Below are 13,603 nucleotides of genomic sequence, written 5' to 3'. Positions count from 1 at the left end.
GAAGGCACAAGTTGAGAGTATTACACATGCAGGCTGGTGGGTTGGGAATGTCACACATGAGAGCAAAGGGCGGTAAGTTGGGCACATCAGATGTGTGGTGATGAAGGTCTGCCATCTGGATATGTCACATGCAACGGTGTCCAGAGGTAGGTTGGTAGGAATGTTATCTCTGTGAGAATGTGGGGCCGTGGGACGGGTGTGCATGTCATGGTTTTGATAGTGTGTTAGATGTTAGACACGAGTGGCCAGTTAAGTGTATCATATACTCATTGTGATGCAGTGCAGTGTATTGGATGTTTCAGATGTGAGGCAGCATGGAACAGCTAATGTTTTGGGCATGTCACACATGTGAAGGGAAAGGAGGGCAGCATTTGTGTATTGGATGCATCACACATGGGATAAAAGGTATAAAGGAGGGATGATACATTTGTATGGATGGGCCTGGGACAGCATGCTGGGAGTATAGGTTGGTGCGAGCGGGAGTGCATGGGATAAGAGGCGATGCGTTAGGTGTGTCATGTGATGGCAAAAGGTATCTGGTGTATTTATGTTTGGGGATATGGGTCAGGACAGTCAGTATGTTAGGTGTGTTGTATGTATAGTGCATATAGGGCAGACAATTAGGTGTATCACAAGTGTGGGTATGAGGGGAAGCATGAGAGGCATCACACATATTGATGGGCAAAGGGTTGGCTGCTGTGTTGGGTGTGTCAGAACCATTTATTGCCAACAGTATTACTGTCTGACACATGGGGGAAGTGGGATGGGGTCAGTGTGTCACGCTCATGTCACCCAGTCTGGGTATGTGGTGGCAGGTGTATTGGGTATGTCACTCACATACGGGTAAAGGTGAGTGTGTGTGTCGTGTCAGGGCAGCAGGATGGGTGTCTCACACTTGTGTTGGCCATGCATGTTGGTGGGCTGGGAGTGCCCAGCACTCAGGGCAGTGGGATTAGTGTGTCAGGGGGGCAAGAGTGTCACACGCACTTTAGCCACGTGTCTCGGTTGAGTTGGGTCAGGCGTGTCCCACATGTGCAGGGCGTGCAGGGTAGCATGTCACACACACTTAGCCTGGCGCCTCACACTCAGAACAGGCCTGTGACGGACAAGCGGGGTGACCACGAATACCATGGGGCTACTCTGGGTTTGCAGCTGGTGCGAGGAGAGGGGAGGGGCAGGAGTGGGCACGGCACAGAGCGACGGTTATTCCCGCCCCCGGCTCTGTTGCCCTGGCGCACTTTGGCGCGTGGGCTGTTTGAGGCAGCGCGGGCTGGAGGAGGGGGGCGGGCCCCTCTGCGCGTCTCGCGCAACCCGAGGCAGCAGCAAGTCGCTGCTGCGCCGGAGGCGGGAGGGGGATTCTGCCCAGTGCGCGTGCTCGCCCGGCGGCCACCCCTTTCGTATGTCAGCGCTCGGGGCCTCGCGCACTCCCCCGGGCTGGCTCAGTCGGGCGGCAGCAGGCGCAGGAGGCGGCGGCGGCTCTGCGAGTGGAGCATCCGCAGCAAGGGGAGGGGGGCGCAGCAGGGAACAGCCGAGTCCGGGCTGCCTCCTCTCCCCGTCAGAGGGGGCCGAGGGCAGGGGCGACCGTCACCCCCTCATCCAGCGTCGCCGAGCGACTCCTGCTCGCGGGGGGCGGGGGAGTCTCCAGTGGGGCCCCTCCAGCAGCCCGGCCCCCGCGCCGCCCCCCAGCCCGGAGTGCGGGCTGGGCCGGGGGGCTCTTGGCGGGCGGTTATTGTTTTCAGCCCGGTTTCAGCGGGTGTGAAGGCCAGGGGCGTGTGTGGCGGGGAGCTCAACTGCTGACCAGATGGGGGACGTTTGAGGGGGTTGATTAGCTGCCCTAATTAGCATGAATAATTGGGGGGGCTGCCGTGGATAGCTATTGCTGGGGGCATGGTCGGGAGCCTCCTTTCCTGTGGGTGGGTTAATTAGTGGCCAATTTTCTCGGGATTATCCCTCTTGTCTCGCCATCCCCCCCTGGTTTCCACTGGTTTAGTTGGGTCCCATATGTATATTTTACACTGTCCCTGGCGGAGAAGGGGAGAATTTTAAACCCTCCATCCCCAACTTTCTAACCATCTCACACACTCCTGCCCGGGAGGACTGAAGCAGCGGTCAGGTTTGTGTCTTTAAAAAACACACGTTTCTTCTGGCTTGAATTTGAAATCGTGCTGTGTCCTTCACCCCAGACTCATGTCTGCTGTGATAATTCCGTATCTGTGTGGTATTTATTTGTGTACTTTAATATCTGCATTTACACGCTCGTGCTTGCGGGCGTCTGTGTATATTCAGATGCACCAACGTGTAAACAGATATTAAAACCTTTTTGGACATAAAGATATGCAAAAATCGGGGGTGCTTTTGTATGGTTTTAATATGTTTGTATTGTATCACATACTCCTAACAAAACCCTTTTAACTGGGTTTTTTTCTCTTTTGTTGCCTTTTTGATTTTTAAAAGGATAATTGTATATTGTTAACTTCTGCGATCAGGCATTTATGATATATAGTGCCAAGGACGACCAAAGTGCTGTACAATCATTAATTTTATAATAATTAAATGTATTACATCATGGAAGCAAACACCTTTTAGAAATGGATTTTATCTTTTGGTTATTTGCTTCTGTTTAGAAACCACTGGGCTTTAGGGGGCTGTGATTTCATTCACATGAGCATGCTTCTGACCTTAACCGTGGTTCTGTTAATCTCATTTTTGTCTTGACCGGGTTCACAATGTGATATTTAAAGTGTGTAGAATAAAATTTTATTCTTTTAAAGCATAGAATTTTCTGCCTGTATTAAGATACAGAGATTGACTTATCTGTATTAAACACACATTTGCCCAAGTGTAACGTCTTTTAAGACTTTTTCCTTTTAAGACTTCTAATTTCATATATTTTATGTAAATTATTTTGTTTTACTTACAGTCCCCCCCAAAATTATATCCATCTGATTTTTGCTCTGCTTTTTCTTAGTGTCTTGTGTGTCTCATTCTCTTTTCTCCAGGTTGCAATCTCATTCCCTGTTTAATAGGTTGGGTTTTTTAATGTCTAATATGTCTTTCTTTCCATAGGTGTTGGTGATTCCAGACTCAGACAGTTAGGGGTTCAGTTCTGAGGAAGCAGAGACTCGAGGGGCTTATTGGATTGAATCTATTTTGCGCAGGCTGCCACAGCTCTACATCAGTATCCTCACTTCTCTTCCCCACCCTCCTCTCCCCCGAGGGGGGGGAGGAGCTGGAATCACTTCTAATATCCCCCACCCCCTTCCCCAACACACCTTGGTCCCTGGGGGCACAAGCCAGGCATCACCCATTGTAGTACCCGCTCCTTTCCTGGCCTTGGGGGCTCCAGCAGGACTCTGCTCCCTCCCTTGGAGTGCAGATCAGAGAGGCCCTGAAAGGACTTCATTAGCACCCTCTTCTCAGGGGGCACCAAGGGTACCAGCAAGCCTTCACCTCACTGAGAGAGCCAGGACTGAAGCACCAGTTACTGGGGGCACTGAAAGAATCACCCGTCTTTGACATCCGTTCATCTCTTACCCCTTGGTCCCCAAGCCTCTGGTAAGTCATACCACATTCATTCATTCAATGCTTTTTTTCCCCTCCCCCACTGCTACAAGAGAGGCATGCACAGAGATTGAGAGCAGAGTGGGGGAAGGGATCTGAGAGAAGTGGCTATGTACATGGATCAGGAAAGGGGGGTTTATATCACACACCCACTCTGCGGGAGAGGGGGATAAGGACAGAGGCATGCTGGCCTCAGAGAAAGCAATAGGGAATTTATACATTATGTGCACACTAGAAAGGAGTGTAATAGCTGAGTCTGAGAGAAAGAAGATGGATGTAACATGTTTACAGATCAAGTGGTGGGGGGAGTTAATGTTGACCAATATCAGCTTTGTGAGGCAGGGGAATAGATTCCTCACTGGAGATCAGAAACTGGGATGTATGGGTGAAGAATGTTATCACCTACTTGCAAGCCTGGAGAGATGAGGAAAGAAAAGGGGCAGGGATGTCTGTGTCTGAGCGGGATTGTGGAGAAGGGCTGCTGGTATCTTTAAGATTACTCAGTTGAAGGGAAGAGATTGAGCAGATAAAAGAAAAAAGTAGTATGGGATTCAGTCAGAGGATCCATTTGAGTATTTGCCTATCTGCAGGAGAGGGCATACTGGGAAGGAATTGGGGGAGGGGGTGCAGAAGGAAGATGATTTTATTTTTTACCCTTCTGCAGTCTGTTTACCAATATGCTTAACATATTCCTTCCTCCCTTGACTGCAGTGGTCTCTACAAATATCCAAAGGGGACGGCGAAGAGGGGTGTGTGAATACAGTGCTTATGCTTTCAAAGAGGTGTGCTTTGGATTCACCTGCCTGCAGTGATTTTAAATTGTATAATGTGTGTATGGGGAAGGCAGATGACATGCAGGAGTGATGGACAGATTGCACTGCTGCTGTTCAGGATACCATAGCCTTTATTTTTTTTCCGATTCCATTGTTTTTGTAGTCTTTTGTTCTCTCTAAAGCCCTTGAAACAGTCATGTTTGTACATGACGTTCTTATAAAAACTACAAGTAATGGTCAAAAGCTTTCTTTTTAATAAGTCCTTATCTGTGTATATCTCTCTTATTGGATATACTCTTGATACATAACTATTTCTGTAATTTTTTTCTTAGATACCAAGGTAATCAGTGCCTATGTACAGAAGGCAGAATTAGCTGCGTTTTGTACTTCAGTTTAAAATTGTTTTTGATAGTGTTCTCTTTTCAGCATGACATAAGGAGCAGTTCTGGTTCTGTAATGTCAAATACCACTCTGCTCCCCTTGCACAATAACTGTAAAATTCAGTCACAGTCTGTCCACCAATGTATGATAGATGGTATTTTGCTAACTGCCCCACCCTATCTTATCCCTGACAGAGTCATAATAATTCTGATCAACCATGGGCTAACCATCTTCCTTACTGCTATTTATGACAGTCTCTCAAAGGTCCTTTGCTAGTCTTGTAGCTATTGATCCCACTGTCTTAAGGTGTGGCTTCCGAAATAGAGTTGCAGAAATTGCCATCATGGAACAGGCACTTGTTCTGTTTAAAGTGTAGTCCAGCATCAGCTAATTCATGATGATTTTGTGGAAAGTAAAATACCCTTCCTCTCCCCAATAATATTCCAACGAGAGCATAGGTGCTTTGTTACAAATCATAAACAAGAGTGCAATGCTGTACATAGTAAAGGGCGGTGAGTGGTTTTTTTTTTTCCTGATTACCTCCTCCTCGGGTTGATCAGATTTCCCCCCCCCCCCATTATTGATTAACATTGTATCCCTCAAATCTGAGCTGACAGGGATCAAACAGACCTGGAGATCTATTAAAAATTAGATTCTGCTCTCCAGTTATTAACTCTGGAGTTGCTTTGGATACATCGTGATGTAACTGAGACCGGGATCTAACCCAAAGACTAGAAAAGAGTTAACGAGAGAGATTGTCTCCAATATCTTGTGCCCCAGACCATTCTGTAATCAGTAGGAATATACGGTAACCGCAGATCACAAGCCAGATAATTGAGGCTAAATGACATGGAGTCTTAATGTTGTGAAACATCTGGAATTTCATTCAGCATTCCTGCAGGGAAGAAATTAAGTGTGGCTTTTTTTTAATGCAGCAGCTCTTGTGACAATGGCACTTTGAGGAAAAGGGCTATGGAACAGTTTACTTCTTCACTTAGACGACTGATTCTAATTCAGCCATTTGTCAGTAATACCTAAAGGAGTTACTAGTTTGACAGTTGTTCAGTTTGCACAATATAAAATGAGTTGTTGGATTCTCATCTTCTAAAGGAAAACTCTTCACATAAAAACAAACAAACAAAAAAACCCCACAATTGTCCCGTTTGTTGGCTGTCACTAGTCTGGAGACAAGGAATGAGTGGTCCATGGAGATTGAACTCCCCTCTCGCTCATGGAAGTACTACCTTATGTGCAGGGCAAGGGTGTATTGGTGGGGATAGGAAGCTTTTGCCGTATCTGTTCTGAGTGTAAACAGAGGACTTCGGGTTTCTAGGACCAGCCAGTCTGATCTGCCTACTTTCCCTTCATGCTTAGTGAATAAAACCTTATATGATTTGAGGCAGAATAGGTGTGTTCCACTAGACAGTTGCAGGGAACAAGATAACAACCAGGGCATGTTTACACAGCAATTAAATGCCTGCGATACAGTCTTTGGTCTTTTATTCCAATATAGAGATGTACCCTGAGGAAGACTGCAAATGAAGAGAAAAGGAGCTGGTATGGAGATGCTAGAGTGAAACCTAGCATCAGCAGTACTGCAGTACTAGAGCTAAAAGTTGAGATGGCACTTCCATTCCATCCATAATCAAGTCACTGGAGGGTTTGTGACTGATTTAATCTCTGAAGCAGATGCAATCCGTGATTGCAGGGGTAGTCTGACATTCATTTAGCTGTTGTCCTTGATGGTTTTTTTTGTTGTCACTTTTGATCAGGTAAGCGGGTTGAGCACCTGCTGAGAGATTGTTCCCAGTTTGGCCATTGTGGCTTTTAGTGCAAAGGCTTTTCAGCCCCTTCTGATCTCTGAAGATGTTTAAACATCTCCTGTTTCCCCTTCCCCCTCATGCATGCATGTTTTGGATTTGGTATTCCCATAGACGCTGCGGAAAATGTTTAACGCACACCCAGCATTGTCTCAGGCTGTGTGTCTGTTAGATCCAGGGGGGTGGGGTTAGTTTCTGGGGAGGAGTTCTGGAAGGCATATCCTACTTAAAAGCTGATGCTGCATGTAGCTGTCTGAAGCTTGGTCTACACTAGTAACTTATGTCAGTGTATAATAACTGTATTGCTCAGGGGAGTGGATTTTTCACAGTTATATGCAATTATAGTGGCCTAGTTCCTGGTATAGACAATGCTATATTGATGAGATGGCTTCTCCCCTCGACATAGCTGCTGCTGCCTCTCTGTGAGGTGGATTTCCTACACTGATGGGAGAAGCTCTCCCATTGGTGTAGGTAGCTTCTTCACTGAATCACTACGGCAGTGAAGCTGCATTAGTGCAGCATAGCTGCATCGGTGATGCGGCAGCCTTTTAAATGTAGACAAGCTCTGAGGCACATTTTCCTCAGAATATTTTTGAGAATATGGGCAGGACCCTTTAGATGCTGGCCTTAATAGAACAAATTATAATATTTTCAGTGTGTCCCTAATAACAAATTTTGACTGAGTGAAGAGTTCTAATGAGAGCTTGAAGCTGAATAGTCCAGACTGTCTTTCTGATCAGAATGCTAAAATAATGGTGATAAGATATCTTTACAACCCTGCCTGGCCTACTTAGGATGTGAAAGAGGGGGTGATCATGTGATATAGTGCTAGCAGAGCAGAGGACTGGGAGCTAGGATTTGTAAGTTCTGTTTCCCATCTCCGCTGGTGAATTGCTTTCTGGCCTTAGGCAAGCCACTTAACTTCTATGTCCCAGTCAGTAAAGTGGGGCTATGTTCTGCCTACCTTACAAGGATATGAGTCTTAATGTTTATAAATTTTATAAACCACTTTGAGATCTTCAGATGAAAGATAGTGTAGAAGGAGAAAGTATTATTTCTAGAAAGGCTGATCTATATTTGTGTAAACAATACTGCAAACTATAAGACATTTCTGATGTGAACATCATTTTTATATATAAGTGACAGTATCTAGATGGCTTTTCTTCCTGGTCATGTTGCAGCTCTGCATGAGAGCTTCTTCAGGGTTTTTTTTTTTCTCTGCCAGCTTCAGCCTTCTTGAGAAAGAAAGAAAGCTGAAATAATCAGGAAAGAGATGGCTGAGTGTCTGCAGCTTTCAAGGGTGGAAGGGGTGTTAGGTTGGGAAGAAGAGATTTGAGAAAGGGGAAGTGCAGGGAAGAGATTCATCTTGGCAGAGGAGCTGAGGGGCACGTTGGTGGCAAGAAGGAGTAGGAAACAAGCACAGGTGAGAGAACTTGACACTGGTTTTGATACTGGGGCAAGGGGATGAGACATAGGACATATATCTATGTAGGGAAAAAGAATGAAGTAGCTGGTGCATGTTAGATATTCTGTACTAACTTACTACGTGGACACTCTCACTGCACGAAGTGTTTTTGTGCATGTTAGTGTAATGCACTTTGGAAGTGTACTAAGCTAAACTGCCTGGGAGCACTCTTAGTGTGCAGTAAGTGTGTCCACATGAGGAATTAGTGTGGGAGTAACAAGTGCACTTTAAATTCACACCCTAGCTTAGCGTGCACTAACTTCCCTGTCTAGACAAGTCCATTGAAACACATGCTGAAGATCTGTAATGGCTTCTGATTGACATGGTCTTAAAAATCAAAACATTTGTCTGTTGTATTCTTTACACACTTAATGCTCTATGGCTGGATTTAAAATGAGATGGGTCTGCATTTCTAATGGACATAGCATGCTTTTGAGGAGAGAGACAGTAAGTAGTCGGTTTCTGTCTGTTGATAGTAAGGAGATGTTTGTAGGGAGCAGAAAGGAGGATAAATTGACTAGAAACCTTCTGAACTTGGCTTTTCCTTTGTTCTTATGTTCTGCTATTTCTGAACTAAGCACTGGAAGAGGATATATAGTTAAGTTCGTTGCCAGCAGAGCTTCAGTAACCTGCTAGCCATAGAAGGAAACCGCAACCTACTTCCTAGAGGCTAATATGAAAGATGAAGTAGGGCAGGGTTGGGGAATTGTGAGCCAGTGAGGCCCAGGCATAAGCCCAGACTTCCCCTGCCCCTTGCCACCTTTTGGTGCCTGGAAGAAGAAATTATTGTTACTGGGATGCAGTGGACATTGCTTTGGGACTTTTATATTGTAACTTCTATCTACCAGGGGTATAAAACTTGAATCCTGCCCCCTTCACTCCAAACACCTTTTCACTGCTGGAAGGAGAAGGTGCTCCCTCTCACACTTCTGCAAGACCTTCTTGTCTGCCACAGGGGGCAGGTCTGCTGCCTTTCTTCCCCTCCCCCAGCAGTTGGTTTTGTCCTTTCTCCTGCATAAAGAGCTCTGGTCCTGTGATGGTGCTGCTGCTCCTGGGTTTCCAAAGCAATAGCAATATTGTGATGTTGATATGGTTCTTGACAGTTTCCTTGCTGTCCCGCTGGGTTCCAAATAGAAGGTGAAGATGGCCAGTTTTAATTTCATCCTGCTGCTGGTTGGGAAAGCCTTTGAGTAGCAGCTTTACCTGTCTACACTTTGAGTGTCTACCAGTTACTGGCCACTGAAGGCTGTTTCCAGGGAAAATCTCAGCATAGGCAAGTCCTTGGGTAGCTAGTACCTGTTTCAGGTCATATTCTGAAGAGTTTTCTTTCTTTTTTTGGGGCAACCATGAGAACAGGAAACTTCATATTTAAACAAACGAAAGTCCAGGTTTTCGTGAATTCTGCTGCTTACCTCATGCTTCCTCATATTAATTAAGGAAGGTTTCTTACACACCAATGGAGTGGATTTTTCAGTCTGCATATCAGTCTTTCTTGATTGCTTTACAGTTTTTAATGATGTTGGCAGGTGGTAAAAGGTCACTAGAGACTGATGTCCTCTATATAGCCAAAGCATGGGGAGCAAAAACGATGCAAATCCATACAGCCTCACTGGTCACCTGGCAGGATCATCTCCACCAACAATGTTCAAATTCAGTACTTTATAGCACTTGTGGGAATGGGTTGGAATCTGCTGATATTTTCTGTGTATGAGGAAGGATGGCCTTGTGACTAAGGAACAGAACTGGGACTCAGACCTGAGTCCTGATTCTGACACAGGCTTGGTGAATTGCCTTAGGCAGGTTACTTCATCTCTGTATGCTTCAGTTTTTCCATCAGTAAATTGGGATAAGACTGAATGTCCTCACAAGGGAGATGTGAAGCTTAATTAATGTTTATAAGACATTAATTGTGTCCTTGAGATCCTTGGATAGGACATGCTATAGAGATTTTTTTTTTTCCTCCCCTCTGAACCAAGGACAGAGCTGTGTGTACAGGGAAGAGGTTTGAGGGGTGGTGGGAAGCATGTGGACAGAAACGTTTGTACTATGATTTCTTATCTTCTCCCTTACCTAGAGTTCCATTAAAAGGAGATCCCAGAGGTTGCAAGACTAGTCAAACAAGATGTGCAGCTCAGTTGCTCCCAGGCTGTGGTTCTTAACAGATCGTCGTATCAGGGAAGACTACCCTCAACAGGAGATCCTGAGGGCACTCAAGGCCAAGTGCTGTGAAGAGGAACTAGACTTTCGGGCCTTGGTGATGGATGAAGTGGTACTGACCATTGAGCATGGAAACCTGGGTGAGGATGAGGTCAAAGTTGGAGTGTGGGCTGGGGAGGGGATCTGACATGCAGATTGTAATGCAGGGGTGGCTAACCTTCGTGACAATGTAGTGCACATATGCCAGGATCAGGACACCTAATCTAAATTAATATTTCATATAAATGCATTGCTCTTGGGTACTTGATCATCAAATAGAAATTGTTGACTGGCAGTTGGATAAGCTTTGTTCTCCCTCTGCTGAATGAGGGGAGCAAGTCTGTTTTAGAGCCATGGGGTCATGCTTTGGCAACCCTGCCTTACTGTATGAGGGAGTTCTCTCCAAGAGACAATAATGAACTAATACAAGGTTAACTACCTCCAGGATTGCTGGGTTAAAGAGAATTGACTTCATTTAATTTTGTGTGGGCTTTGTAAGTTGATTACTTGTGTTTAGGGGAAGCTGTGAGGGTAACACATCAATATCTCTCTGCAGGTTGGATTCTGAACTCAGCCTAGATAGCCAAACAAGCAAGCAAACTGAAAGGGAATTTCAGAGAAGAGTAATATGAGTAGTCATGGGGTTGGAAGGATTGATTTATATTGTGATTAAAATAGTTGAATATCTCTAGCTTAATTAAAAGATGACTAAAGTGTGTCCTCTTCAGATATGATGAGTGTAAACACCAAAATGAAAAGGTATCTGGAAGAAGTAGTGAGTGGTCAGGAAATAAAATTTCAACAATGCACAGCTATTTAGGTTAGTCAAGACTGAGGAAGACAGGACTTAAAAAATAAAAAAAATTAGGTGAGTGGATGAAATTCAGTGAAGTAATGTGAAGTAATGCACATCAAAATAATTTGAACTACTGCTACACCTTAGTGGGTTCTGAATTAGCTGTAACACTTTGGGGAAAAGTTGTTGTTGATGTTGTGGACAATCAATGAATACCTCTTCCATAGTGATCAAAAGGAAAACACGATGTTAGGATGTATAAGGAATGGGTTGTAAAATAATATCGAAAATACAATGCCACTATTACAAGAGGAGCAATAGTGACACTTATGTAAAGTTGTCCAGGAGTTCCCATTATCAAAATCTTTCCAACCTTTAAGATTTCTAATGCTCCAAGATTCGTATGAGGAATGTGAAAGTTGTCAAGGAGATGGTCCTGTGGTCAAAGAGGTGTTTTGTGTTTTCCCCATGAAGTCTGTTCAGATTTGGCAGTTTTAAGTTGTTGATTAACATGTTATGAAAGCTGTGTTACTCCACAGCATTTATGAGAGTCTTACTGCTAAAATTTCAGAACATTCTATCTCCACTGAGCATGCTTCTCCACTGTCTCTGTGCCGGGCTAAGGCAACTACACAGAACCATAGGCACAGCTGCTGGGAAGGATGGACAGAGTGGGAAACATGTTCTGTCCCCCACTTTTTAACATTTTTACTTTGTTTTTCCTTGGTGATGCAAAATACCCTAAATAAGATTTTTATTTGTTTAAAGGAGTGGTATAAAATGTGCTGGAAGGGTGGGAAGAGAAATTTTCTTAGGGCTAGCCTTGTATGTCTAGCCTTCCTCTTCCTTCCTCCTCATTTTTGTCTTTTGCTGAACCACATTCTCCCTCCTGGTCGTCTCTTCCCCTTGCCTTGCAGGCTTTTTCCCTCCCTGTGGTTGCACCTATATATAGAACCAAATCTCCAGATGGGACACAGGCAAAATTAATCTGTTGTCTTCCACTGTTGCTTTTGCCTCTTTCTATCCATCCCCATCAAAATACCTTTTCGCTTAGGGGAAGGTGCACTGGAATAGATCCAGTATAAATGTATTCTGTCCTCATCTCTTATACCAACTGGTGTACAGGGTTGTGAAGGGCACAGAACTATTATTGAACAAGGCATCATACTCCACTAAGAAGCTACAGAAGGTCACTCTGGCAGCCTGGAATGGAATCCACATCTTTAATATGGCAAACCCAAGCTCATTCATTTTATCTCACTGCCTCTGAGAAAGAATCTGCCAGTGCTGTGTGCCTAACTACACTATCTGTAAAATGGGGCAACTCTATATCCTAGTAAAGAGGAGAGGATAGAAGTTGATAAAGTGTACAGGTAGGAGTTGAAGAGAAACAGTCAAATGAGAGTCCTATTCAATTAGATTACATGAAAGCAGGCAACTAAATATATACAAATTTTGTAAGTGCTCATATACAACTGCTAGAAGTACAAATATTCACCTAGGTGAACTTGAGCGCCTGGTGTTAAATGAGGCTATTGATATAATAGGCACCATAGAAACTTGGCGGAATGATGATATCAATGGGACATGGACATGGTAATACCGGTAAAATGTATAAGAATGACAGAATAGGTTGTGCAGGTGGGGGAATAGGACTATATGTGAAAGAAAGCATAGTCAAATATAGTAAAAATCTTAAATGACCCAAATTATACCATAGAATCTCTATGGATAGAAATTCCATGGTTTAATAATAAGAGTATAGCAGTAGAAATATACTACTGACCAAGATGGTGATGGTAATTGTGAAATGCTCAGGGAGAATGGAGAGGTTACAAAAATAGAAAACTCAATAATGGGGATTTCAACTATCATCCTATTGACTGGGTACATGCCACCTCACAATGGATGCAGAGATAACATTTCTGGATACCATTAATGACTGCTTCTTGAAACAGCTAATCTTGAAACTCACAAGGAGTGGGGAAGCAATTCTTGATTTAGTCCTGAGTGGCGCACGCGATCTGATCCAAGAGGTGAATGTAGCTGAACTGCTCAGTACTTGCGACCATAATGTAATTAAATTTAACATCCTTGTTGGGGAGAAAATACCAGAGAAGGCTACCAAAATATCATTTAACTTCAAAAAGGGGAACTACACAAAAATGAGGAAGGTCGTTAAATGGAAATTAAAAGGAACAGTCACAAGAGTGAAATACCTGCAAGTTTCATGGAAACTTATTAAAAACACCGTAATAGAGGCTCAAATTAAATGAATACCCCAAAATAATAATTAAAAAAATAGTAAGAGGGTTTAAAAAAAAGGCCACCATGACTAAACAGAGTAAAAGCATTGGGGCAAAAAGGTGTTCTTTAAAAATTGGAAGTAAAATCTTACTGAGGAAGATAGAAATGAGAGGGCAAGGAAGAAGAGAAGAGCAGCTAGCCTTATAAGAAGAGGGAAAGAGTCAATGGAGATAACACCAAACATGAGCCCCAGGAGGATACGGGATGGGTTGCGGAGGATTGCAAGGGTGAATAGGAATCGAGAGGACTTGCAGCCAGAGGGAACGGGATAGACTGGAGAATCGCACCGTCACCAGGAAAAGGC

At 44.2% G+C, this 13,603-nt stretch overlaps 1 protein-coding gene across 5 annotated transcripts in view; it reads left to right on the top strand.

Annotated features, from left to right (window-relative positions):
• Positions 1–1,345: 1,345 nt before the first annotated feature.
• The window catches only part of RIMKLB (ribosomal modification protein rimK like family member B), a 93,174-nt gene continuing 80,916 nt past the window's right edge, over positions 1,346–13,603 (top strand). For 3 of the 5 annotated variants that reach the window (XM_039537349.1, XM_039537325.1, XM_039537331.1), the window contains exons 1-3: positions 1,348–2,113; positions 3,067–3,555; positions 10,075–10,297. In XM_039537349.1, the coding sequence (XP_039393283.1) occupies positions 10,123–10,297 (175 nt within the window). In that variant the 5' untranslated portion in view covers positions 1,348–2,113; positions 3,067–3,555; positions 10,075–10,122. Of the gene's footprint in view, positions 2,114–3,066; positions 3,556–4,272; positions 4,344–10,074; positions 10,298–13,603 lie in introns of all 5 variants that reach the window. The other 2 variants (XM_039537341.1, XM_039537359.1) reach the window with 2 other exon arrangements.

The sequence above is a fragment of the Mauremys reevesii genome, linkage group 1 (assembly GCF_016161935.1).
Source record: "Mauremys reevesii isolate NIE-2019 linkage group 1, ASM1616193v1, whole genome shotgun sequence".
NCBI classification, from domain to species: Eukaryota; Metazoa; Chordata; order Testudines; family Geoemydidae; genus Mauremys; species Mauremys reevesii.
The sequence above is the reverse complement of the archived record's forward strand: the minus strand, read 5'-3'. Positions and strand labels throughout refer to the sequence as shown.